The 27,403-nt window shown below is 43.5% G+C and overlaps 1 protein-coding gene across 5 annotated transcripts in view; it reads left to right on the forward strand.

Moving 5' to 3' along the window:
• Positions 1-27,403, forward strand: part of Dachs (unconventional myosin-IXb-like dachs) — a 115,933-nt gene that overhangs the window by 69,541 nt on the left and 18,989 nt on the right. For 3 of the 5 annotated variants that reach the window (XM_076425895.1, XM_076425893.1, XM_076425894.1), the window contains 2 exons: positions 23,011-23,373; positions 25,988-26,274. In XM_076425895.1, coding sequence (XP_076282010.1) covers positions 23,011-23,373; positions 25,988-26,274 — 650 coding nt within the window. Of the gene's footprint in view, positions 1-3,613; positions 4,384-23,010; positions 23,374-25,987; positions 26,275-27,403 lie in introns of those variants that run through there. The other 2 variants (XM_076425896.1, XM_076425897.1) reach the window with 2 other exon arrangements.

Below are 27,403 nucleotides of genomic sequence, written 5' to 3' on the forward strand. Positions count from 1 at the left end.
TAAATACGGCACTTTAAGCTCGCGCGCATATACTATCACGGCGGAGGGGGAGGAGGAAGTTCGCGTAAGAAAGTTTCCATGGAACGACCGTCGCCGCGAAATGAGTGACTGAGCGTGTGCGCGTACACGCGGGGGTGTATTGTGAACGGCTCCCAAGAAATCGGATACTTCGCGGAATGATAAAGTCACTCGACACGCTCCCGGGGAAGTGCGTCGGGTAATAATCTGCTACCTTCTCTCTCTCTCCTTTGTTATATCCGAGAGTAGCTGTACTCGTTGCAGAGGCAGTCAATATCACGGGGAAACTGTAGACTTGTATGTAATAATAGTTGGAACACACCACCCTTGCTCCCGTGGAGTCTAGTCATCGTGCGAAACTACACTGAAAAAGGACGCGAAAGGCGATATTCGCAATGGAAATGTGTTTCAATATATCACGCGCGAATTCCCATTTTCAATTCACTGAAATTATTTAATAAAATTGTTTTATATTCGGTGCGATGTGTAAGGTATAGATAAGAACTTAATATTATAGTAAAATTATTCAACAACATGTTTGTTATAAGCTGTTGCTTATAATTTCAGTTCACCAAGGTGATAATGGCACTGTACAAATTTTGAACGTAAAGAAAATTAAAACGTTTAAACAATTGGAAAGTTGTATGTCTTGCGGAGGTGTTAACCATTTGATTTTTATTTGGAAGCATCGTGTAGAGGGCTTCATTTCATTTCTCTGCTGTTTTATGGACTGCAATTTGCCGTACACAATGTTTCGCAAACATTCAAATTTAGGTAAAGCCCCGGCACCATAAAATTGTATTATGAACAGCCATATGAAGTCTGTAATAACCGTGCTTCTAAAACGCGTTGAATCTTGCTCATCCGCGTCATCATTATCCTCATTATCATAGACGATAGTTACACACAGACAGCAGAATTTTATGCGTTTATAACAAATTGGATCCAGTAATTGCTAGCGGACTTAATATTCCCGTCTGCCTGGGAACGGCGTTTGTTGAGGCAGCTCGCTTCCGATTCGTGTTTTCGCAAACTGTTACTCGCGTAAAATGTTACGTAAAAAGTGTTAGTTAAAAAATGTTATTTACAAAAATTTAATGGCTACGAACAATTTTAAATTGAACAAAGCATTGGCAGTTTTTAAGATATTAAACATTAACTAGTTATAGATAAAAAGTTTACGCTAAATTCATATGATCCCATTTCTTTTTAAATGGACATTTACAACGCTTTCAAAATAAACGGGCCATATATCAATGTCATATCTATGAAATAAATAGAAATCGTATAGAACGAAATTACTTTAGGTCGGAAGAAACGGTTAATTTTCGAGTGAAGATAGCTCCGAGTACAATGAAAAATTGCAAGGCATATTAACAACTATCTCAGACTACAAAGAAGGGATTAGGGTAATTAGGAACTCGTGAAGGACCTAATAGCAGCGTCCCAGTACACGATATTGCTTTCATCCCTGTTCAAGTTGCGGTTTTAGCGACTTCCGAAGGGAGGGACAGCGGTCGCGATACGGAAGCGACATGCCAGACGTCCGGGACCGTGTGTCCGAGTCTCCGGTGACCCTTTGACGAGCCATTTCTTGTCCAAGAGAACGGCTGTCCCCGTTTGTCGCGAGACATTGGCAAAGTGGGCTATTTGGTGGAACCTCGGCTCAGTTTTTACGAAATGCCATTCGAGTTGCTCGTCCATTAACGTTGACCATGCTCGCCGGAGCCTCGGCCCCGCATAAATCACGGGGCAAGGGACGCCGCCGCTAGATACTACTCGGTAACGAGCAATTAGCAATGAGCCGACCTAGCTGGCAATTATCTCTACGCACCGACAAACTTTCGGACGCCGAAAACGGGCGACGACTGCGCGGACACGCTGCAATTAGGTTCGTCTGCTTTCCCTCCCCCTACCTTTGGCTCCACGTTGCGTCCACGATTTTCAACTTTCGAAATCGTCGAGGTCTCCGAAGCGAACGTGACTTTTGCGAATTTTTCTGGGAAAATTGCTGCGTCCATTCTGCCGAACGAGCACATTGTTTGAAAGTCCATACATACGTTGCAGTGACAGTATTTTTTCCAGGCGCTATTTTCTGAAAAATTATGATTTCGACTAGTAGATAGACCAAGGATTTCATGAATATTTCGTTTTTATTTCCTGGAAAATTGGTGGATTCGAGAGAAATCGTATTTTGGATGACTATTGCATCGTCGAGAATGAATTTTGTTGAGCACTTACCACGGGCACGAGAATTTCCATAAATTGACGAATGTCCCAGCGAAGGGTTGAAAGACGGAGAACAGTTATTCTGATTTAGGGTAGAATAGCGCCCTACAGAATCCCCCATGCCTCAAACAGCGGCTAAGTATGGGAAAGCCATTACCGGAGGTGAATGAGTCACTTAAATTGCACCATCGTCGTATAATTGATTTATTAGACTAAGTCTGCTAACAACTGCCAGTATTATCGGTGAATACCATCGAGACAAGTTCATTCTACTCTTCGGAACATAAGAAAATATTTCTCTCAATCGTTTATTAGTCGAATAAATTATAATACTACATTCTATATCGACGCGAAGAAGTTTGGAACTTCGAATATTCTGAACGATTAGAAAAACAAAATGCTTGTGAACAGAACGTAGAAACGAACTGGAGCACATGTTCACATCCTGTCGTTGTAAGATCGTCGGTGATTGACGGGAAAATATGAAACTCTGTCGCAGTGGTCGTTCAATTAACGGTCCGAGAAAGAAGGAATGTTTAGAACGCGAGGTATACTTCTTTTTCACTGCGGAGCGACCGGCCCGAGAACGTTTGCAACTCTCATATTCGTTAATTGGCTGAAATCGATTACTCGTTGGTCAATCGTTTGTCGTTCGACGGCCTCGAAGTGCTCGGGAACAGGATAGTTCGCTCTTAAAAACAGCAGAAATCTCATTCCGACGATCCAACACGAACTGAAACCAATCCAGAGCTTCCTTATGAATGATCACAAACAAACCGAAGACTGTTTTAGAAAATGAAGTGGCTAATAGAACCATTAAAAATATCGTAGGTGAAACATAATCTACTTGATCCGCAACCTTCCGAAGCCTCTCCTCTCCCAAAACAAAGCAAAGCCAATCCAGATCTGCTGAATGGCAACAACGACGGACCCAAGGTCTCAGCCATCAAAACATCAATCTCCCAGCGTGCGCATCGCGCGCATACGTAAACACAGGAACAGTTCATCGAACGATTCGTCCGAAGGTTCAGGATGCGGTGTATCAGAACGAAAGAGGATCGGAATAGTCGGTCAGCTCTCGTAGGAGGTCGAGGTGCCTCGAGTCTAGGATCCGAGCAGATTTTTCCGCTCGCAGCATCCACGAGCAACGGTCCGGTTCGGTGCACGTGTATGCGTGTGTGTATGAGGGGACCGCGTTCCCCCACTCTTCGCGATCGGAGCCCTGTTGCTCGGGCAGACACGCTGGGCCCTGGCCGTGCCTCGTTTCGCCTAACTCGCCTGTCGGTGCTCCCGGAGTTATCCCGAAGCGGCCTTAGAAGAGATAGGGCCCGGCCAGGCCAGGCCACGGAGGTGGGTTCCAGCCAACAATGACGCCCAGTTCAACTCGGCGAGTCGCCACTCTTCGTGCTCTCTTGCGGACGCCGCGGGTCCGTCTGGCTACGACCCGAAACTTCTGAGCTTGCGAAACAGGTGTCATCTACACCATAAACATCGCCCCCTCGTTCGTCGACTATTCCTCGTCCTCGGAAAAAGCTTGATAGATCATCGGGAAGTCCCGGAAAGAACTCGCGAGAGTTACAGGGAAGAGAAACATCATCAAAGGTTCCTGGTTCACGACATTTCGAGTAAAAAGCGTCCTTCGACCCCGAAGAGGATATCGATCGAGAGATCTTGTCGAAGAACAGTGTCTCTCGACTTGAGAAGGATTTATTCAGTTTGCAGCGAGTGCTATGTGAAACCGTCGCGCGTGTTTTCGGTGCGACGACTAGTGACAGGCAGATGATCAGGTGAACGAAGATGTGCGAGTGCGGTGACGAGTGCGCCGAGGACACGATGAGGCTCGCGGGACATTGCTGTCTGTGAGCATCGTCGGAAATCCCTACCTTGTGTCTGTTCTTCTTCTTGTTGTTTTTTCGGTCGTGGTAACTGGTCTATAGTCATTCGGTGGATTGTGCGCGCCAAAAAGAAAGCAGCGCTCGCTCGCGCGAGGCCAGCCGTGTGAACGGAGGAAAATTCTGGCCGATAACAAGCCTCGAGCGCCTGAGATGGCCACCCTCGGCCTCTCCAAGGTCTTCATACTGGACAAGTACTTCACGGAGCTGCAGAAGTTCTGGGAGACCGAGAAGAAGCTACAAGGTACGCCATTGGTCGAGCGTCTTCTCTCTCTTTCTCTCTTTCTCTCTCTCGCTCTAGCTTCCTCCTCGCTCTCTCAAGGATCCTTCTCCTGCTCTCCCTCGCGTCGATACCTACGCTGCACGATTTAAATGCGACCAGGCTGGGGAAGGGATGGATCTCTGCTTGGGAACCACGGAACTTGGCCCCTGAATCGGGTGCAGAGAATCTTTACTCGAGATCACTGCTGTAGAGAATTCGATAAAGATGTTTTAACGGTCGCGCGAAGAAGTCTCCGAACATTCTTCCGCCAGGAATAACTGAACAACATTTTTAGAATCAGTTCGAATGTCTTGATTTTCTTCGAGACAGGTTCAGGACAGAAGGACTGGTTCACTGGCACACTCTGCTGCAAAGAACCTTGTAAAGAAACGTTCAATTACGATCAGTCGAAAGAGTCTCCTTTAAAATCCCCCAAGGAAGGAAATCACTAACATTCCTGAAGTTACACTTGGTTCGCCAACGATGACTTTAATTACGAATATCTCGAACAACACCGAGAGTCTGCCGTTACAACGGTAGACTTCCCCAACCCGGAAAACCTATAAGTCTAACTCCGGAAAGTTTCACCTAAACCGTTGACCCGAAGACGCGCACTCTCAGTTTCCCAGAACCGAGCGAAGAACTTCTCCGCGCTGAGAAGAGCGTCTCGGAAACGGAGCCGGGATTAAGGGTGAATTTTTGTAATGGTCGTTGGGGAAAGTCCGGGTTCCCCGGGTCGTTCCTCCTTTGCATTTCATTCTTGGCCCTCCCGGCCTGTTTCTTTTTACGCGGCCATCAAAACCGTCCCGGTTTTATTCGTCGCGCGGGACTCGATTCAAGAGTCCGAACTGTAATCAAGTTACAAGTGGCTCCTCTTTTACGGGAGAGGGGGGAGGGTGAGGTGGAGGAGGAGGAGGAGGAGGAGGAAGGCTACAGTATTTCGGAATTGCCGGTTCTTTAACGAGACAAACTGAGAGGGGAGAGTAAGACTCCAGTTCTCTGAGGTGGTAGCGGAGGGGATAAGGAAAGGGCACAGGAGGACGCAGGTTACGCTCCTGAAATCCCAGCTGAAAACGAACAGCCTCGTGTCCCGGGGAAGAGATGTTACCTGCGTTTTACAGTTAAAACAGTCCTCGCGGTTTCTCCACGCTGATTACACCCGGCTGCATTCTTGCCACCGGACGGACGGGTTAAGGTCTTCAGGGGGGAAAGCCGCGGAGATTTTCCTCTCGCCGACACCACCGCGCCGCCGCCGCGTTTCACATTTATACGGCCGCGGTTGAGTTATCTGGACACCGCGTTCGTCTTCGTTCAGGCTCGTAAACAGTTCGGTTTATTTTACGCCGGGCCGAGCGACGCCAGTGCCAGCTAACTCGGCCAGCGAATTATTCAGCCGGAAGAGGCACGGCTTTTTTATGAATTTTCTAGAAGACGATTCTCCTCCCGCGGGAGACACTATCTGTGAAACAAATTCCGCCAGGCTATTGTTGCAACGATGCTGCAGCACTGGAATTGTCAGTTCAATTTTCTTTCCACCACTAATCAGATAATATTTATACAAGAATGTTGTTGAATTTATCAATTCGATACGATGAACACTTCCTAGTTAAACATCGTTGTGCATACTAATTAATGACCCGACAGCCGGATTTTATGCACTGATGACGAAAATGAGGATGTGTAATTTCAAACAATAAAAACATTAGAAGAATTTAAAAGTGTCTTTATCAAACTCAAAATACACATAAGCACGCGTACATGAAAACATAAATTGACGTTTTAATTATCGTAGTACGAGCGATTCTCAACTAAACTTCACGCGACCGTACTCGACTTACCTATCGCATTTTCTTCTGCTTTCTGCTGGAATTTCGCGGCCCGGTGAAATTCGCGGCACGATTTTCGCAACAGGGCTCCTTCGCCACCCCCCGCAGCGCGTCTCAAGTGATTTTTTCGATTTCCTTCCGGGATTTCGCGTCGGATTCGTGGGCAACTTTTCGAATTTCGTGCACCTTATCCGCTCGTTTCTGCGTCGCGAGGCCGCACCGCCGGATGCATATTCGATGGTGTAGTAGGGACACATCCGCAGATTCTGCGACTGCAGATACCCTTCTTGCATTCGCGTCCTCTTTCGCTTTCTCTATTTTTCTCCGATTTATACCGAGGCCCCGGACGATTCCCGTCACGTACGCGTTTCCCGTAATCTCGTTGACGCGACAGAGATTAAAATTTCGAGCATTTCCCATGCCGCACACTTTATTTCGCAGCTTTTCACCCCCTTCTTCTCTTGTCCCACTTTTTCTCTCTCTCTCTCTCACTCTTCTTTTTCTTGCTCTCACTGTTTCCGTTTTTTTCGGCGAGCGCGTGCTTTTTTCCTGGCAACGAAACCGTAGTTGTGATTCCAGAGTCCGACGCAGCGCGGCGCGGACGCGCGAGCGCAGTTAACGAAATTTATTATCTCATCACAGTTTATTTTCCTTCCCTCCCCGCGATAGCAATCGTAATTCTTACTTTATACATTAATCCCCAGAGGCATATTGTTTCCTCTCATAAACCACGCGCTGAAACATTAAGTGCTTTATCATCGTTTCACCCGTCGTTTCTTGCGCTATACACCTCCGCGTAAAAAGGAAAAGGGAACCGAATAAACGGGGAAACTGCCGGCGAACAAAGTTAAAAACGGCGGATTCTGAATCGTAAGAGGACTCTGTTTCGCTGCGATTCGGTATTCTCTATTTTTCTCTCTCCCTCTCCCTCTCTCTTTCTCTCGCAACTGGTTGCCGAATCCAACCACGCTCGATTCGCCTCGCTCGTTCTCACGCCCACGCAGTTCCCACAGAGTTCGACCGTTGCGTTTTCCGTCTGGTTCGCGAAAACGACGCGCGAAACCGATTTCCGCTGTTAAGTATCGCAACGATTGGCCAATCGAGGCTCGACGAGCCGCGTTTCGAACACGTGCGCGATCCGGAACGATGAGATTTATGGCTGCGGCGATCCCGATGACTCGCAATCGAGACGTTTATCTCGTTTCTGCGAGAAAAATAACGATCAACATCCATCATTCCGCTTTTTTTTCGCCAATCTAGCGACTGGAATTTTTAGCCTCGTTGGCGTTCAACTGTTTTTTATTGCGAGGAATCCTTGCGTAACAGTTGTTCTCTCCTCGGCGTTTTTTACTGAGTATGTTGAGCGTAATAAGCAGTCCGAGATAAGAAAGAATTAATCCTTCCCTAAAAATATATAGCGACCTTCAAAAATCACGATTAACCCCTTGCCGTGCTGTAACGAGTCAGATTCGTCACGAAGATTTTAAAGAAAGTCGAACAAATATGAATAGTACACCTTTCATTTTAAATGAAGTAAAATTTGATTCGTCTATAATCGATATTTAAGCCTTCAAATGAATATAGTCAGACTCGTCACGAAGATTTTAAAGAAAGTCGAACAAATATGAATAGTACACCTTTCATTTTAAATGAAGTAAAATTTGATTCGTCTATAATCGATATTTAAGCCTTCAAATGAATATAGTCAGACTCGTCACGAAGATTTTAAAGAAAGTCGAACAAATATGAATAGTACACCTTTCATTTTAAATGAAGTAAAATTTGATTCGTCTATAATCGATATTTAAGCCTTCAAATGAATGTAATCAGACTCGTCACGAAGATTTTGAAGGAAGTCGAACAAATATGAATATTACACCTTTCATTCTAAATGAAGTAAAATTTGATTCGTTTGTAATCGATATTTAAGCCTTCAAACGAATGTAGTCACACAAAAAATATAAATTTCCTCTTTTCTCTTCTACGACATGTTCCGGCTAAAGACTGTGAATCACTGTAACTGTAAAGAAAATGATGCGGCAAGGGATTAAACTGCATCATTCAATCACATCATTCAAATGAAAGAAAAATCTTGCTTCGCAGATGAACCAAGATTTCACTCGGACATCAAACGAACTATCCATCGTATCCAAACATAAAGAGGCAAATGCTCGTCCTTCGGTTGACAAACGCGAGGAAAAATCGTGTCGGGTCCCCGTTACAATTAAGAAAGCGTAATTTCATTACTCGCGGTTAAAGGAAAGTAATTGTAGGCATCGGTGCGAGCTAAGAGAACGAGAAAGAGAGGCCAGGGGTGGATCGATCGGTGAGCGCGAAACACGGTCTGTGCTAGGGGTCCTGATATCGTCGCAGCCGGACTGCGTGTCGCAATTACGGGGACAAAAGGAACGAGTGCGCGGATTCAATTGCGAAAAAGAGGGGTTCGCGAATAGGGGGGAGGAGGGGACGGCAGGAAACGGATACGGGGCCCTGGGGCTTCGTAATTACGTTTCTTGCGGGAGAGCACGCATAATTGTAGCCCGTGCGCGCGAGATCCTTCGAGGTATCGTTCCATCGGCGCGTTATCCAGCAATTTATTTCTCCGCGGCGATTAATTAATAGTTTTTATCTCGCGATTAACCTGGCCCATCCTCTCTCTCTCTCTCTCCCTCCCCCCTCTCTGTCTCCTTGTCTTTTTCCCCATTTTGTTTCCTTTACACGCAACCGGCATTTTTCCGGGCGAGCAGTCTGCCGCGCAATTAAGCTGCTTTAGCAAAATCCCCGGCTCGCGATTGGCCAATTTTACTCGCGGTTTCGCGGATCGTATCAACCGAATTCGCGCTAATGAACAGATGTGTCGGCGAGCTTGGAATTAGCGATCTTTCGGAATGTTTGTTCTCGGAGGCTGCAAGAGGTTTTTGAAGAAGTCTTTCTGGGTTTGAAAGAACGTATTTTGTTTAAAAATTGTTCATTCGTTTCGAAGTTATAGTAGATTTCCGGGAGGACCACCTAGGCTACTGAAAAAGCCCATCTTTGCATTATCGAGAAATGAGAACCTTCTTAATGTTTTGTATTCTTGTATATTCTTATTTTGTAAATGTTTCTCCTGATTGTCATTCTTATATTGAATTCTGTATTTATGTGTTGAAATAAATCTCTTACGAGACTTTCTACGATAAAACAAAAGGTCCACCACTCCGATCAGACGTCTCCGGTTCTAACATCAGGTTTCTTAGCTCGAGGTCCCCTAACCGAGGTAATCGTTCGCCGTAGGATCCTTGGCCGAGGCTAGCGAGCATGCCAGCTCTCTTCCCACGTGTGTATGGCCCTTAAGGGCAGAGAAACAGCCGGGATTAACCCGCATCTGATTAGACCCCGAGGTCGAGGTGGGTTTCTCGCCGCTCTCTTTTCCCCGAGGCGGCTTTTGTATACCCGCGAGTTTCGGTTTCGCTCGAAAGGTCGTGAAAAAGGTAGCCATCGACTTTCTTCCACTACTCGGAAGGTGTATACGCATTCCCCCGGTCCTACGTCATCGTTTCGCGTGAGATAATAGACGGGCAAACGATTCCCTTTTGGCCCACAAAACAAAAATTCATATTCCACCTTCATCCTCGTCAACCTGTTCATCGAATACCCTCCCCAAACTAAAGGCGAGTTTACACTTCCTCTGGACTCTGTGAAAGATCAAAACTGGAGTACACAAAAATGTATTTATACTTCTTCAATGATCGAATTCAACTCACTGTGCAATTGTTCAATTGCTTTAACTAAATTATCCAGTGAATTCATCAGAATTAGAAATGGGAGGCGAGTTCACGCTTCTTCAATTTCGATCCCGCATGATTCGTCCACAATGGAACATGTCTAACCCTGTTTAAACAAATGAACGGTGTTCATTTTCAACAGTTACAATGCCCCGTTCCGTTGTATTGTACTCCCTCTGTCCCATAATAATGGTAGCAGTTGATGAATTTCATTTGTCCCATCATAATAGTAGCAAAAGAAATTAGATTACATTAAACAATAAATTAAAAATATTACTCCTAATTTTTATTTCGAGTCTTCAGGTAGTTTTTTTGGATTTTTCAATAACTTCGTTACTGCAGTTTAAACTTGTAGGGAGGATCCCTTGGCTTCGAAGCTTCGCTTTCTCTATATGCGTGAGCTTAAAATTATTGGATTACTTTTTCAATGGGTTGATATTCAACTGAAATGAAACAATTGATTTCAATCGGCGGATGAAATTAGAAACTAAACGCAAAGGCTTTTTAAAAAAATTTTTTTAAAATATTGCATTGTCATCCAGTTCTGAACTATGTTTAAAATTTCAAGTCTCTAGCTCATCGGGAAGTTAGTTTAAAATACAGACAGAGACGAGAAAGCGAGCTAATAAAAACATGGTAAAATAGTTATAATTCGTAATAATTAGGTTAAACTATGTATAAATTGAAAGATGTGTCGAAACAAATGGTAGATGTCATGAAACATTGATTTCGATTGAAGGCTTCGCAATTTTGCGCTTCTCGTTTAAATATTCATTTGCTATTATTATTATGGGACAGAGGGAGTACATATTTTTACATCAGCGAAGTTTAAAAATGTCTTTCTCATTTCGAGAATCTGGGAATTGGATTCAATCATTGAACAAGGATGAGTACACCGGCTCTCATTTTTCACGTTCATCGCGGATGAATCATTCGGGATGTATGTCTGAGAGGGGAAGTGTGTACTCGCCTTAATCCATGCTCGCAAGTCGACGAGATTGGGAAAAGATGCGAGTCACATTTCACGGCAGAACTACGGGACGGTGAACTTTCGCAGAAAATAAAACGCATGAATTACCTTGGCTATTGTACCCACCTCGGACAGAACTTGAAAACTTCGCGATAACTTCGCGGAACTAACTTCATCGTTGATAATTCGCTCGAGAAAAAGGAACTTGCGTCCCGTTGTTAGTCTGCGTTTACCCTTAACGTGAAATATTGATAACTGGACGGCGGCGCGGCGCGGCGGCGGAACTTTCCGCGACAACCGAGTTCACAGTCTTTTGAACGTCGAGTCGTGCACTTTCGTTTCTAATCTACGGCTTTTCACTGGACAATTTTATATTCGGACAATTTAGCTCACTTTTCCATCGTTTCCAACCGACAATTCGTTCAATTTCGAATGTCACAGACAATGTATTTATTCATTGTTTCTTATTATTATTCTAATTATTGCTTATTCAGTTTTCAAGTTGTGACTCGTTCGATTATTGTCTCTGAATGTTAGATCTTGGCGCATTTAAGAACAATTCAAGTTTGACTATAAAAATTGGAAATTGCATAAACATCCGCAGTCTGATTGCGTTACTCTTTGATGAATCTCAGTGACGCTATTCATTATTACGTTCAGAAATTAAGTTTTGATCATTAAAGAGTTGAGGGACTAATCACTGTAAATAATTCTAGCTTTCCGGTTCCTGTTTGTTTCACAGAATTTTTCAACTGTTTCACATTCGTTTCATTCTCTACAATTTTTTTATATGTTCAAATATGCAAAAAATGAACGGAACAGAATTGGTTATATTCGTTTCACGGGAGAAATGGACGGAAGAATACGTTCCACAGCGATATATCATTCTGCAGAGTAGAAATATCTTTTGTGTATTTATTTCCAGAGCAAACGAGCTGAAATGTCAATTTCATTTATTAAATTTCACGAGGTACTCTGTGTATCAGCAATGTGAAGCTCGTTAAGCGGAAATATAATCGCGAAGTAGTCGCAAATTTCTACGGAATTCGGTAATTACGATCCGCGCAAAGGAATGCGAAAGATCTTGTCCGATCGATTCGTCTTCTTTCTTATCTGGCCACTCGTGCCGAACAGGCGTGCTTAAGATAGTCCCTGGCTGCTTCTCTCTTTTTCTCGACACTTTGGCCACCTTATTTCTGGATGCTTCGATGGCCAGCAATTTATCTTTCGAGGCTCTCGTCATCAAACTGTTGACCATCATTACGACATCAATACCTAATATTCAAAACGTCACAGCTTTGTTAAAAACAATCGCACAACAATGAACCTACGCTCATTTTAAAGCTTGAGGCTTCGACTTTCACTATTCTTGTTCGCCTAAAAAATTTTTTTACGATACAATCGCTGGAAAGCTGGGTACATGTACTTTCTCGAAAAATGCTGCAGACTGAAACGTCTCTATAAACTTTGGAAAAATATCTCTTCGTCACAGAATCTATAATAAAAAAATGTAAAATCTTTTCACATCTCTTTTGACTGGACGCCTGCAATTCGCAGCAGACGCAACACAGTCATGATTACAGAAATAACAGAAAACTGTTTCCCTTCACAGCAATCAATATCACTGCAGATTTTTCGGGCGGAGACGCCGTTCCGGTGTCGGTTGTAAGCTTAACCGCGCGATGCGGAGATTCGCGCGGCGTATTGTTATTAAAACAAACAATAATTGAGTCCGCGATTAAGCCGCCGGGTAGTATTTTGTATCAATTATCCCGCGATCCAAGTAATTGCCGCTAACGTTCCTCGTTATTGTTCTCGGCGGCCTATTCTCTCGCGGTTCTGTTCCGCTTCTGTTCTCGCGTTGCGAGGCTATTTGTTCGTCTGGGCTCTTTAATTTATTTCCGTTCTACGAAACCGCGCGGGGACGATCGAATCGAATTTAAATAATTCCCCGGCGCTGGCCCCCCGACGAATCTTCGGAGGCGAATTTAATGCCGAACAAGTTTTCTATCGTGTAGACCGCCGCGCCGCCGCGCCGGGTGGAAGTTTACGATCGCCCGGCGAAACTCGTTCAACAAACAGACTCAAGTAACCGTGCATAATTTTATTCATTATAAAGAGTTGGGAGTTTCGAGTGGCATCGGTAAAGGCATTCGAAGCAACCCGGGCCTGTCATGGTGGCGCGATCTTAATGAAAACTTGAATGTCTCTGTCTCTCGCTCTACTCGCTCTCCGTTTTCATGTTTCTCTTTTTCTGTCTTTTTATCTTGAGAGAGAGAGAAAGAGAGAAGGCTTGTGTGTGTGTGTGTGCGTATCTGCGGCAAAGTTTCGAGTAATTGAACGACCCCATTCTTCAGCTTTTATCGTTAAAGACACGGCCAGACGAGAAACGAAAGCACAAAGAATATGCCACGAGGAGACCAACTCCTAAAAACATTTTTCAACGAGCTGTCGTTCCCTCGCTATAACTTCTTCTTGTTTAACAAAACGATGGTAGCGAGCGCTTCTGGGATCAGCATGCTCCGTGTTAATGTTAATCGCTCTTTGGGAACAGTGCTTCAGACGGGATAGAGTTCTTTAGCCGAAAAGTCATTACCAGATTCAGGATGTTACGGTTTTATGGTTATCGACGTTGCGCGGAGCGAGTTTAAGATTGGAGAATGGCTAAAAGATTCTAGGAGTATTGATTATTTCGAAGCTGTTAAAATTGTCAGAGCAAGGAAACAGTGAAACAGTTTGACTCCGATTTGTTGTAATTGATACAGACTGTTTTAAACAGAAAATTCAGTATTCTTTGTGCAACGGATCCAACAAGTCACAATAGTTAAATAAATAGGTGATGTTTGAAACAGCAGATTAAAACAATTTGTGAACAAAATGTTTATTCTACATAAAGAATTTTTGATTTCTTCTTCTCGACATTTGTTAATGTCGTCACTGCGTGACGATCTTCTGAATAAATACACATTCTCTGTACATTTAGAAATAATATACGGACGTGGTTGTGCAAAAAAGTGGTTTGAAAGGGGATGAATTATTCGCATATGTTTAAATCGATTTTTATATATATGGCTGAATATTTCCTCGGACGAATAATCCCACCGAATTTATCGTTCGAATTTTTGCGGTAGCCGGAACAATTCGCATTTACATTGGCACGTGATGAAACATTTTTTTTTTACGCGTTCACACCACTAATTCGCTTCGCTCAATGCATCCCTTTCTCTTCCCTCTCTGTTCTTTTTTTTATATAAAGACAGTTTTAATCCTGGTTGGGACAGCACACAAAATTTTTAATCTGCCTAAAACTCCGCTGTCCGATAATAACCGGATAAAAACTGATTTGCGAATCAATTTTGTCTCGCATTCAAAAATAGTTGTACTCGAATCAAAATGAAATTTAACAGAATTAAAAATAATAGTAATTTTCCTTTGTCCGAGAACAACTTAAATTAATTTATAAATCAACTTTGACTCGCGTATAAAAATGGTGGTGAACGAATAGAAGTTAAATAATAATAAATTTTTAAATGTTTTCGGCGCAACTTTGCTAATTGTCAAACAAAATCAACGTTTCGATCCTAGTTTGGATCTTTTTCAAGATTAAATTTGAATCGCGTCTGTAAGTCAAATATGTTATAGCAATTTTGAAAAAACAGAAATATTGAATGATTGAATGTAAGAAAAATTGAAGTTAAATAATGTTTGAATGTGCAGGGGTTCAATTAACACAAGCAGCTAAGTATGTGTATACATAGGTGTCGGTACGCGTTTCTCAGAGTTAACTTGACCACGGAGTAGGGGCGCGCAGGGTCCCGTGGGAAGAAGAAGACGAAAAAGAACCTGTTTTCTCCGAAGGAGGCCCTCCAGGCCCGAAAGAGGGTACCTGTTCGCTTTAATTCCGCCGCGGCAGGACCTGCTATACCTGCTTTACCTGCCAGGACCCGCGTCCTTTTCGTTTGTCTCTCGTTGGTCCTCTTTCTCGCATGGTGTTCATGGCTTGGGACAGCCCATCGAAAGTGCCGAGGATGATTAATCATCGACTGGGGCTGGCCGCGGGCCATCGCCTCGCCTCGGTCTGCCTGGGAAAAGCTGAATCGGTGCTGGGACTCGATGGGACTCGCTCTGCATCGAAATTCGGGATGACTATTAATCCTTGCGGGGGTGGAAACGTTGAAACATTCAAAGTTTCCTATGTTCGAGCAAGTAGGAAAATAGCTACCACTCAGGAAATTAATCTAAAATTTCATTTCAACGATCGAATTAAAAATTTGCGAGAAAGTAATTAATTTCTATGATCGAATTGAAAGCTTGCGAGAAAGTCAACGAGTCTTGCAATCGATGCAGTGAATTTTTATTTTGCGGTCGATATCGGGCCAATTTTTCGCGAGAACTTCCAGCATCCAACTACACTCCCGAATCCACGTTGAGAATAGTTCGATCGGCGTAACCGCTTTAATTAAAGCGCATCGCGCCCGCGAAGTATTGAGCTTTGCGAAGTTAGGGGTGCGCCAGGGGTAACGTAAACAATTTTTTCTGCGAGTTCGCGCCACTTAAAATCGTGAGCTCGCTTCGGGAAGTAAACAATACATCGTTCTCGAATAAAGACCGCTTCGTATCGCTTTCAGGCTCGACCGGGCTTCGATTGGCCGCGCGCAATTGAAAGTGTTCGCCCCTCTTCCCCCTCTCTCGATCGGGTTTCATGAATCGCGATGCATTTGCCGCCGCAGAATGGGCCACTAAACTTTTCCCTCATTGTGTGATAAACGACTCCCTACCAACAACTCCCAACCCCTCCCTGCCCCTTCGTTTTCCCTTGTTACAGGTCTCTTTCCCCGTTCCCGACGAAGTTTCGGCATTGTTTCACCCCGCTTTTCATCCCCTGCCCTCCTTCCCTTCTCCCAGAACCCTCCCTTTCTCTTCCATTGATCTTCAGATCCTCCGGATAGCTTCTACTCCGCCTTCGAAAATCATTTTCGTCGCTCCCAGTTTTATTTCTCTTTCACCTTTTGATCCTCACGCCAGCTAGCACTCTTCTTCGAATTGGCCCGCTGATTATCTTTACTCACTCGGACGCTTTAGTCGCTGTGGACTCCGCTTCACTTTTTAGCCTCTCCGCGTGCAGTCACTTTGTTTATTCGGTGACTCGACGTTATGCACCTCGGAACGTTTCTTAGGCGACTTTTCCCCGTGATTTTCTGTTTATCTTTCTTATTTCATTGTATCGCAGCAATCTGTCAACGAAATAATATGTACAATACCTAAGTGTTTAGCAATTGATTAGATTTTTTAGTGGCGCCCGAAAATTTCGGAAAATTTCAATGAAATTTTCGGAGCGTATATGATTTATACAAGTTGATCAAACACATCTTTTAGATTTTCGTTATTGATCCAGCTAAAAAATGAATTGTTTTTCACAATTTCGACCAAATGCATTTTTGAAACATATTTTTTAGACGTCAATTACTAAACTAATTCATCTAGCCTTACAGAAAAATTGAAGTCGTTTGGTCCATTCATAAAAGAGTTATTTTGATTTAAACTGTGTGTGATCAGCTTTACTGCTAATTGTATGTGCAAATGAATGTTCATTGCTAAAAACCTTGAGGTGCCTTATCATTTCGACCACCAGTGTGTATATGTATATATTTGAAATTGGTAGTACATTAGTATATGTATGTATTTTTGTGAAATCTCCAATTTGTTCGTAACCTTCATCAAGTCTCTCGACTATTATACAACATAAGCAAGGATTTAGGAGAATGTCAGTGAATCGGAGACGTTGTAGATAGTTAAACGATCTAGAAATTGATTACACTAAGTTCAGGACTATTTATTCGCGCGTGTTAGCAAATCTCCATTATCGTACAGGCGATATTGTCGAAAATATCGCAGGTTTGGGAGTCAATAACGCAGAGACAACGCGGCTGAGCAAACAATACGGCGTACACACCGATCCGCGTTAAATAACTTATTCCCGAGTCCCAGAACCTGTTGTGTAACTAATCTCGTATCCGGAAGTTCGTTATACGTTGTAACCACACCGAGAGACCGAGAAAACAGACAGAGAGAGAGACTCGAAGGCAACATGAAAAGGAACGATCGAAACGGAGAAAGAAAATCGAGAACACGAGAGGTAGATCGGAGAAAAGAGGACTCTATGAAAAAGAAAATCCGGGAGAATGAGCTTTGTTGGAGAAGCTTAATAATGTAAATGTAAATAAATTCTTGCTTTTTTTTCGTGCTCGCGAGTGGTAGCTTTAAAACAGACTTGATATCAGACTGTGCACCTTTGTGTTGATATTCCAGAATGAGAGCGAGCGCGCCCATTAAAATGAAATTAATTGAAACTTGCTATCGGAGTGTGCATATCTTCGTGTGCAAATCCGTAGAATGTACTTGCATTCGTTGCAGTTGCTCAAGTGTGTTTGTTCAAGTGAAATTTATAGGAGGATTGATTCGTTTTTAATACTGGAAGTGTGGAAGACCATAAACTGAGAATATAATTTATTTATGGCTTCTAAAAATTTTCAAAAAATCCTAGAACATAAAATTCCGCAGAATTTAATACGATTTCGATTTATTTCGGATCTGTAAAGACTACTGCCACTGAAAATAAGATTTTACTTATTCCCACTTTCTTGATATTTGCCTGGAAAAATTAAAAATTGCATAAACGTCCGCAGTATATTCACTTATTACTAGACTGCGGATTTTATGCATTTATGACAGAAATGGGTACGTACAATTTCAAACAGTGAGGTATTAAAACGATTTAGGGCCACCAGTGTATTAGTTTCACCTTAATAAGATAATTAAAAGAAGAATGAAATTCTTATTTGGCTTCTGTGTCTTGCAATCAATGCAAACATTTTTTATTCTGCATAAAGATCCGCAGTCTACTTATTACGAATAAAGCAGACTGGATTCATTGTTGGTTCGAACAAGAAACTCGTTCGCTCGAATAAAAATAAAAGAACAAATCGAAAATCGAGAAGTGATCGCGAAATAGCGTTACACAATTTTTCTCTGGAACATGTCAGAGATATCCGCTTGCCGACGGATTCTATAGAGGAATTTTCGCGGAAGAAGAAGCTCCAATGGAGAAAATCGACGTGTTTTGACCATGGTGAAACGCGCTTTTCAACAACGATCACCAGTTCGACTGGTTTCACGAATATGGGACACGAGGGAACGGCCTGTTCCGCGGTTCACGGTACGCAGGCAGATATACGTACAGTATACACGGCGTGGCGGATAGGTTTGTCGCATGGAACGGACGTGTTCGTTTTTTAAATGCGCCGATTAGAAAACCAGTATGCCCCGTTCCGCGGAGAAACGGCACTCGGTGGCTAATCTGGACGAGTTGTCCGCCTGTTAGATGGAACAGTCTGATAGAGCTGTGATACTATAGCTCTGATAGACCTGGAGCTCGAGATCCGCGAACCTGAAACTTGGATAGCGCCTCGAGACAATGTTCCGATCGATATCGGACCTGAAACGATCACTATCGTTGACGAGGTGTCCCGAGGAATTGAATACGAGATTGTTCGCGCGAGTTTCTATTTTAATATGGCATTTCTAGCAACCAAGAATCCTTCGGGTGTTGCAAAATGTTGCTCTTTATAGTTGTTCTTTCATCCGGATTTATTTTGAATGTTTTAAAGTTCTTTGGCTTTGCCTTGGTGACTCTTTTACTCCCTTCTTGGAACCACGTGTTCATGTACAGGCTCACGTGCCCAAATAAACCGCTTTTCCCCTTGCGGAAAAGTAATACGTGCAGCTGGAAATCTTAGGAATGTCTTCCAGATTTTCGTATACCCCCACTGCCATTTTTCTAAACAAGTTTCGACTATATAAAGGGCTCGAGCTTGTCCATCTCGGGGCTTAGTACTAGACTGAAAGCGGAGCTATTCGTATCTTGTGAGATAGGGTTCTTATTCCCTTCGATCAAAATCTGTAAGATGTACAAACCGCGATTCTTAAAAGGCAAGTCAACTAAATTACCCCCGCATTTCTCAGTGCGTCAAAACCGAGAGGTCACACTATTCGATAACAAGTGTATTCCCATCATACTATCGAATATATTGTACTTTTTGATATAAGACAGCTGAGAGTCTTTGATATCACTTCCACATATCCTTTAGAACTCCAGTAACTAGCAATTCTCCCACTTCGATAAGCCTTTACCCCTCGAGGTTTATCGACAACTCTTTAAAGAGTTACGAGAGCCGACCTTCCAAATACCTTACCCTTACCGAAATCCCGTGACACCCGGTGGTGAAAGAGACACCGGCTAGTTCACGACAAATCCCGTTCGCACGAACAAACCTCGGCCACGTCTTATCCGCCAGCCCTCGGCTCGTAACATATAATAATTTTAGCAGTGCAGGCGTTGCTGATGTAATTGTCAACTGTGTGAACAAGAATACAACGCCACAGAAGCGACTCTCCGAAGATCAGAAAATTCCTCTGACCATGGACAAACTAAATGAACGATTAAACCATGTCGCCCACTGACCAATCGATCAATTTAACCCTTTCCAGTCGTATGGCGAGTCTGAGGCGCCACTAAAACTTGCCATGCTATTATTCATACAGTTTTAACATTATTAAATTTGTCTGTATTCTATAAATTGTAAAAAACTCAACTGTTATATAAGAAAACAGGTTCAATTTGATGTGCACAGTGTAAAAAAGATCACATAGAACAAAACTGATCTGGGTTGAACAAATATCTTGATATTGGAATTGAAATTGCTTCGAGTGCAAAGGGTAACAAACACACGCCGGTCACGGTGTCACGTGTTACAAGAGCCATTGTTCGCATATTTGCCAAAGAAAAACGAAGCATCCAGTCGAAGACCGCATTTCCATGATTTTCATATCGTTCCGGATATTCCGACAATTCGGAGCGATGGGTGTCTCCTGCTGGCAATTTAAATGGCACCCGGTTGTCAATCTTGTGACAGTGGGTGTCAGCTTTCGACCCACAGGTCCCCAAGTCCCGGTGATCTCTTCGCGTCGCGTCTGCGAAACACCTGTCGATTTAGCGTCGGAAGAGAAGGGCGCAGCTGTCAGTCAGCCAGTCAGCTGGTTCCTGACATCGGGGAAGAATCCCCGAGCTGGTTCTCGCAGGTTGTCACCTGTGACCTTGGATTAACGGCCGCGACAATGGACACTCGAGGAGCACTCGAGGCTCTGTTCACTCTGCTCGCTCTCTGTTGGCTCTCCAGGTGCTAAGGAAAGAGAGCAGTCGCCAGTGTGCCCCGCTGCAAGGAAAACAGGAAGACGAGAAACCGGCGCTGCTTTCCGGCCTTGTTTTCCATCCGAGCATTTTTTTCGTTTAATTTCTGTGGTTGTTTTAGCCGGTCGACTGAATGCAGCGTCTTAGAACAATGAAGAGAGAGAGAGAGAGAGAGAGAGAGAGAGAGAGAGCATGCATACTTGTTTTACCTTATCCCTCTACCTCCATCTGTTCGAGCTCCGAGTTCTCGCGGAGAAGCTCTGTTGGCCCCATCAAGATCCAACATTCTTTTCAACAGTTCCGACAGCTCTATCGAACGTTGAAATTGTTTTCATGTGCTACGGATAGCTCTGACACAATTTTCAAGAGTTCCAACCAGCTTATCAACTTCCGACCACACCATGGAAAGTTCCGAATTCCCCGTCAGGCTCGCTCAGCACCCGCGCACATCAATCACACCGACCAAAAGAGAACAATTACAGCGGAAGTCCCGCGTGACCAATCAATATCGAAACAACAAAATAACGAGCATCAATAATACACCGCGCGCGCAAATCTCCGAAAAGGCTCGTGCCGCGTACGCTCACACGGAGAGAGCCCACCCCTTCTCTCCCGTCCCCTATAAAAACGAAATATTATTCCAAATTCCGCAAACAGCCGACGAATCCGTCTCTGTCTCTCTCTCTCTCTCTCTCTCTCTGTGTTCCTCTCTCAGTGTGGCGTGGCTATTTAAATTCATCAGCCGGGTCCGTCCGTGTTTTCGCCATAACGCAATAGATTAAACGCGGGGAAACGTTTAACGAGAAAAACACCGTTTCTCTCTCCTCGACAGTTTCCCTCTGCCCCCTTGCCCTCGGCTACGGTGTTTGCACCGGTCGAACGTGTTATTCCCCGAAAAATTCACGTCCACGGATGTTTGCAATTCGAGGCACGGTCCTCGCCGGGCAAACGAACTCCGGCGGCCGCGCGATAAAAGGGTTGTCGCGCGTTTCGCGAGCCAGCGCAAACAGCGTATCGCAAATTCGGACCGGGGCCCCTCGTTTTCTAAATGAATTATTTCGACGGCTGGCCAGGGTACCGCGGGGGCGGCAGCGGACAGGCTGAAAGGGGCGCAGGATTGCGAAACGGCCGAGGGGGTCACTGGAAATTCGCAACGATCGCCGACGAGGCGCGCGTCGACTTTTCCTCCTCCGAACACGCGATTCGCCCGTTTAGCGGATGCCGGCCCGTTAAATGTGCGACACGGCCGATCGGTTCAATTAAAAAAGAGCAGTAAGTTGTACCAGTTGCCAGAATCAGCCTGTATATTAAACCGTGCCGTTTGTTGCATTGAAATGCATACATATACTACGTTTCTCACGGATGCGATCGAAGGATTCATTCGCTTTTAATTACTCGCATTCGTATTGCGATAATTCTGACGCAAAGAAAGGCGACCAAATATCCTTTTTGCATTAAAGTAGTTGTTTCATTGAATACAAGTAACCAGTTACGTAGAAACTCGAGTGCGAGTAATTGGAGGTTAAACAATCTACTGCACGGTTATCTTCTGAGAAATGTACTCAACCTTCAACCTGTCCGGTCCACCTGTAACCATCCTCCAAATCTCACCCACTCAACACTCGTCATCTACCATCTCCCAAATCCATAATATGTGTCTCGCCAACCAAAAATACTTTTACGAGTCCCGACAACCGTAAAACCCACCAAACGTTCCCGCCGCGGGAACACAGTGGAACACAGCCAGCTCTCAACTCGAGTAACAGAGAATATCGGCCGTTCAAGGTCACCGATCCCCGCCAAGGCCTCGTTCGAGTCGGTCCACAGATTATATTCGACTCTCTCGTATAGTGCGTGTATACTATATAATATTTGATAATTTCAATGGTTTGGCACAGGCTCCTTCAAAATTATATGTCGTGACCACTGTGGCGTGATTCTGCACCTCTGGATCGGTACAGACCTGTTAAAAGAATCGAACCTTGAATCTCGAGGTCAAACTTGTACTTTTTTTTATTATTATTCAATGTCTCTGTAAAGCTAGAAGAATGTGTTTAGTAAATGATGTGTAAAGAATATGTTGAAAATATATGCATTTGGACGGAATTGTGGAAAACAATAGTAAAAATTGATTTTTACAACTTTCTTAGCTGTGCCAATCACGAAAATTCAAAAGATGTGTCTGGTCAACTGGTATAAATTATACACGCTCTGAAAATTTCATTGAAATTGATTAATTGCTTTGCGAATTATAAACGATCAAAAGTGGTAATTTCTAGTGTACCATAAAGTGGAAAGTTTCACCATTTTTGATCGTTTATAATTCGCAAATCAATTAACCAATTTCAATGAAATTTTCAGTACGTATATAATTTATACCAGTTGACAAAACACATTTTGTAAATTTTCGTTATTGTCAGCTGAAAAAGTTGTAAAAATCAATTTTTACTATTGTTTTTCACAATTCCGACCAAATGCATTTTTCCAACATATTTATTAGACTAAACTAATTCTTCTAGCCTTACAGAGAAATTGAAGTCGTCTGGTCCATTCATAGAAAAGTTATTTTGATTTAAAGTGTGTGGAACCACTTATGCTTTTCTTTTCTAATTGTAGAAAATAATGAATGAAACTGTATTCTTGGAAATGTAACCATTGAATATTTATTTTCAAATCGGGCACGAACTTATGCGATCATCTAATATTTCTACACACATTCCGGGAACATTCCGGATCAAAACAGTGTATGTAACAGTGTGGCAGAGAGCAGCAGCTCACGGAATATCGGTTTGCCTTTTACAGATGCCTCGTCCTCGAACGAAGCGGTGCACCTACAGCAGCGTCTGAGGAGCTTGAGTACGGAACTGGTGACCCTGAGGAACCGGCTGCACGTGAGCCAGCCGCCGAACAACAATTCAGGGCCGAACCAGGGCACACCGGCTCCCCTTTCCAAAAGCCCGGAAAAAGGATGCGTGCCGTCTTCCCCCGCCCCTGCCGTACCCCCCAGGACCACACTGCCATTAGCCGCTACCTTGCCCCACGGTTTGGGACATCCTTCTTCGGGGCACACGCTGACGGCCTCCGCGATCGTTCATCCGCACGCGAATCACGCCGCCGCGAACACTCTCGGCCACAACGCCACCGCAGCGAATAATTTAATATCTGGTCAGTATATGCGATCATCATCCCCCTGATTCTCTGGCTTTCCTAGACTTCGGTACGGTTACGAACACGTCAACAATTCAAAACCGGATTTACTCACTGCCTGTTCGATAGGGCTGGGCTACGTCTGTATTAGCTTTTCTTCGAGGTCGGTGAAGTAGGCCTTCCTTCTTGTCTTAACATTCTGACACTCTTCTTTAAGGAACACGAAGAATTTTATTTTTTCCAGGTGTAACGCTGCGTTGCGAATGATAGGTTTCATTTTGTAACACTAAAGTGTTCGGGTATAACCAGTAGGCTATTTATTTATTTATTTACCGACCTCACTTGATGAATTTTACCCATTGATATATTTTATGACGTATTTGGACACAGTTGTGTGGACAAAAGGTAACAACTGAGGAAAAAACAAACAAACAGACAAACAAGAAAGCAAGCTAATAAAAACGTGGTAAAATGGGATGGGCCCCATGAAGATAAATGGAAGGACAAACGGATGTTTGGACTCGAGGAGTGGATGAATGAATGGAAACAGGGGATAGAAGAATGAGTGTAATAATGATAATCAATAAGGAAACACCGATACGCAGCTTATTTCAATAGCCGTCAGTCTATTCCCCCTGGTAGTAATGTCGCAGTAACGTATCCTATGGGGTGTGCTGTGGGAGGAGGTGGGATAAAAGAAATAAAAGATTCCAAACTTTGACAACTTTTTCTTCTTTAACTGTTTCTGCCCACTCTCCCAGATACAATGGTATATTTTCTAATTGCATTGTTCATTTTCACAACACTGTTCCAATAAGGAATCTCTAGTTAATTGTGAAAATAGATCAGCGAACATTTCCAGAGCCCCTGCGGAGACCCCATAGGTTAGCGAACGCTTCATCCAAGTTTGTCTAAGCAGCTTTAAACCGTTGAATAGCGGGGTCCGCGTTTAATAATGGGTTTCATAATTCAGATTTTCAGAAGTTTCGCCTAAATTCTCATTTGCCGACAGCGTCTACAGTCTACGGGATATAGTTTCTTGATCATTTCTGATGCTGGAGACCGTACTCCATTCGCTGTTCAATCTTCAGCAATTTTGCAATTGCAGTGATAAACACACACAGAGAGAAAGAACACTCGATTATCTTGTTTTCAGATTATTATCTGCACGAGCGTTTTTTAATAGCTGGATTAACGTGCAACGTTTAGTTCGGAATTAAGACAAACAACGTATTCCGGAGATAAGCCAGCAGTTGATTTTTCAACGGGAATCGTGCTAGTAAATGCACATCAACATCGTCGCGTCATCTATTTAACTCCGCCACTAGCATGCCCGATGCTCGGCCGGAAATGGCTAGTAACCTCGTCGGCAAAGGTTTTAATCGCCATTCGATCCGATCACCGCGAATTAAACCGAACCAGCCAGTGCATAGTAGTTGAAATAGGAGCGTGTGTACGTCCACGTGGATGCTGACGACGTCCATCCTGCGTCGATCGGGTTCGTTAATATTTAAACGGCGCGTAATATCGTCATTGCCGCGTTAATTCGCGATACGCTCCGCGATTCTGGAACTGGTCATCGGCTACATACACCTACAATTTTGTCTCTCTGCTTCTCTCTATCTCTCTGCCTTTCTCGCAGCCTGGAACGAGGGTTGATATTTTAAATAACCGAGAACGACGAGCGATTTCTCCGCAAAATCATCGAAACGGTAAACGCGGCTGTTTACACAACGGCTATCACGGCCCGGATTCCGTTTTATGATTTATTTACCATTTTTTGACGCGGACCACGGCCATTCACTGTTCTCCTCGCTCTCGTACAGGTGAAAATAAATACTGGTGAATAAAATTCGCCGTTTAATCCACCCTGCGTTCATTTCGAGCGGCGCGGCGCGCGGCGTCGCTGTGAGCCAAACCGACGAAATCTGTGTCAAAATCAAAGAACTTTCGATAGAAATGAGATAGATCGATGAAATTTTTGTCGCACGTTAAATAAAATTTTTTCGGCGCGTGGTATTGGAAAAACCACAATTTTCTTGAAATTGTGCAAGTTTAACGAATTCTTTCAAGGTTAAAAAACGTTCGAACCACAATCTCCATAATTATCCCATATTCTGCAGAGTTTCAGCTTTCATTAAAAAAAATTTCATCGCTTTATCTCATCTCTATCGAAAGTTCTTTGATTTTGACACAGATTTCGTCGGTTTGGCCCATAGTGCGGCGTCGCTGTGGTCAGTTCCCCCGAAAAAGCCGGTAAAATTGAAAGAGAAAAATGCTGTTAACGATATTAGTACACATGTGGTTCGCCTGTAATACACTGTTAGCTTTGTGTTTTGGCACCTAGGCATTTCGAACAGATTCCGCTACGAAATTCGTCGAACACTAGACTGTGCAGTTTTCTGTAAAGGAACAGATCTTCGAACAATTCGAAAAATATTTGAACCCGTAATTCAACTTTTAATTACTCGCATATAGTAGTTGTGCGTTGTGTCGACTATTTTAGCAGCTATCTATTTTGTTTATTTATGTTGGAGTCATACAAAGTTCCACGTAACCAGTCATGTAGAAAATTGAGTGCAACTCTGGAGGAAAAGTTGAAGAAGTTAAGATTGGCCTCTGTTGTTTGTAGATTTGGACCCCCCGAAACGCCATAATGGGATCCCAGACGATGGTATAGTGTCCTGCGTGACGGCCCTGGGCTGTTTGCGATCGCCCCCAATCTCGAGCATCATCGCAGACGTGAAGAACGCGAAAACCAACCAGGGTCAGCATCGATGTCTCCCGAAGGGGACCACGAGCTCATCGGGGCCCGCGACCTCCACGGCCTTGGACGACCTCATTCACCTGCCGGGCCCCCTAACGGAGGACGCGGTCCTCAAGTGTCTTCAGGCCCGATTCTGCGCGAAGCAGTACCACGTAAGTCAACGCAATCTTTATCTACTTGACGCATTTCATCGAAACTTTCACTGGCATTCCCTTGGCAAGCTGAAAAATCCAACCCTGGACAAATAGAAATGGCAACGTTAATTTTTTCATTGCTTTTATACGAAGATGATTGTGCTATTCATATCCAACGGGAACCATATTCCACCGTATGGAATGTAACGAAATGGAATTAAACTTTTCGCAGTATAAAAATCCGAATAAATTTCAATTCATTACACTTTCGATCTTCTCGTTTAGAACATGTACTTTTAATTGGAGAAATGATTTCTACAAACTAAGGCTAATAAGTAGACTGCGGATTTTATGCATTTATTATAAAAATGGATAAGTCCAATTCAAAAAAGATTAGGGGCAAAGAGAATTTCGAAACACCAGTGTATTCATTCCAACTTACTAAAATTATTAAAGAAGGAAAGAACTTTTTCTCCCTGGCATGTGCTTTTTAAAATTGATGGAGAAAATCTTTATTTTGCATAAACGTCCGCAGTCTACTAATAAGGCAGTCGAAGTGTTAAATGCACGGTAAAATAGAGAAGTATTGGAAGTACGTCCGTGCATTTAATTTCGAAATATTCTAAGTAACTGTTCGAAATGCTGATGTGTAAATGGTCGAACGTTTATTACAGGAACGTAATGAATCGTAAAGCGCTCGTAAATGCACCATTTGGAGTTTTCGGTTCAGTTCGCGGAATATGCCTGATGCTGCGTTTAGGCAACTTTCGATAGCCTGGTACAAAGTGTTCGTGCACGGGTATAGTTTTGGATCGTTGGGATTTGTCATGAATTTTTAATCGCGAAGCAGAATTATTGATGCGCCCGATGCAGTTTTGGTTCATCAATAATTCCCTGCCGAAGGAAAGCAGGATTGCTGACCAGCGTTTCCTGTTCCGATTATTCTAGCAACGAGGATTCTCGCATGAATCCTATTAATATCCCAATTGAGATCAATCGGAACCGGCTGGAAATTATGTTCGCTAACTAACGTAAGCTGACGGAACTTTACAACAAAAAGATAACGTGGAGTTTGCGCTGTAATTTCTGTAATGGTTATTTATGCCGAATTTAATATTACATTGTGGCACGTTCAATGCTGGAAATG

The sequence above is a fragment of the Lasioglossum baleicum genome, chromosome 6 (assembly GCF_051020765.1).
Source record: "Lasioglossum baleicum chromosome 6, iyLasBale1, whole genome shotgun sequence".
NCBI classification, from domain to species: domain Eukaryota; kingdom Metazoa; phylum Arthropoda; class Insecta; order Hymenoptera; family Halictidae; genus Lasioglossum; species Lasioglossum baleicum.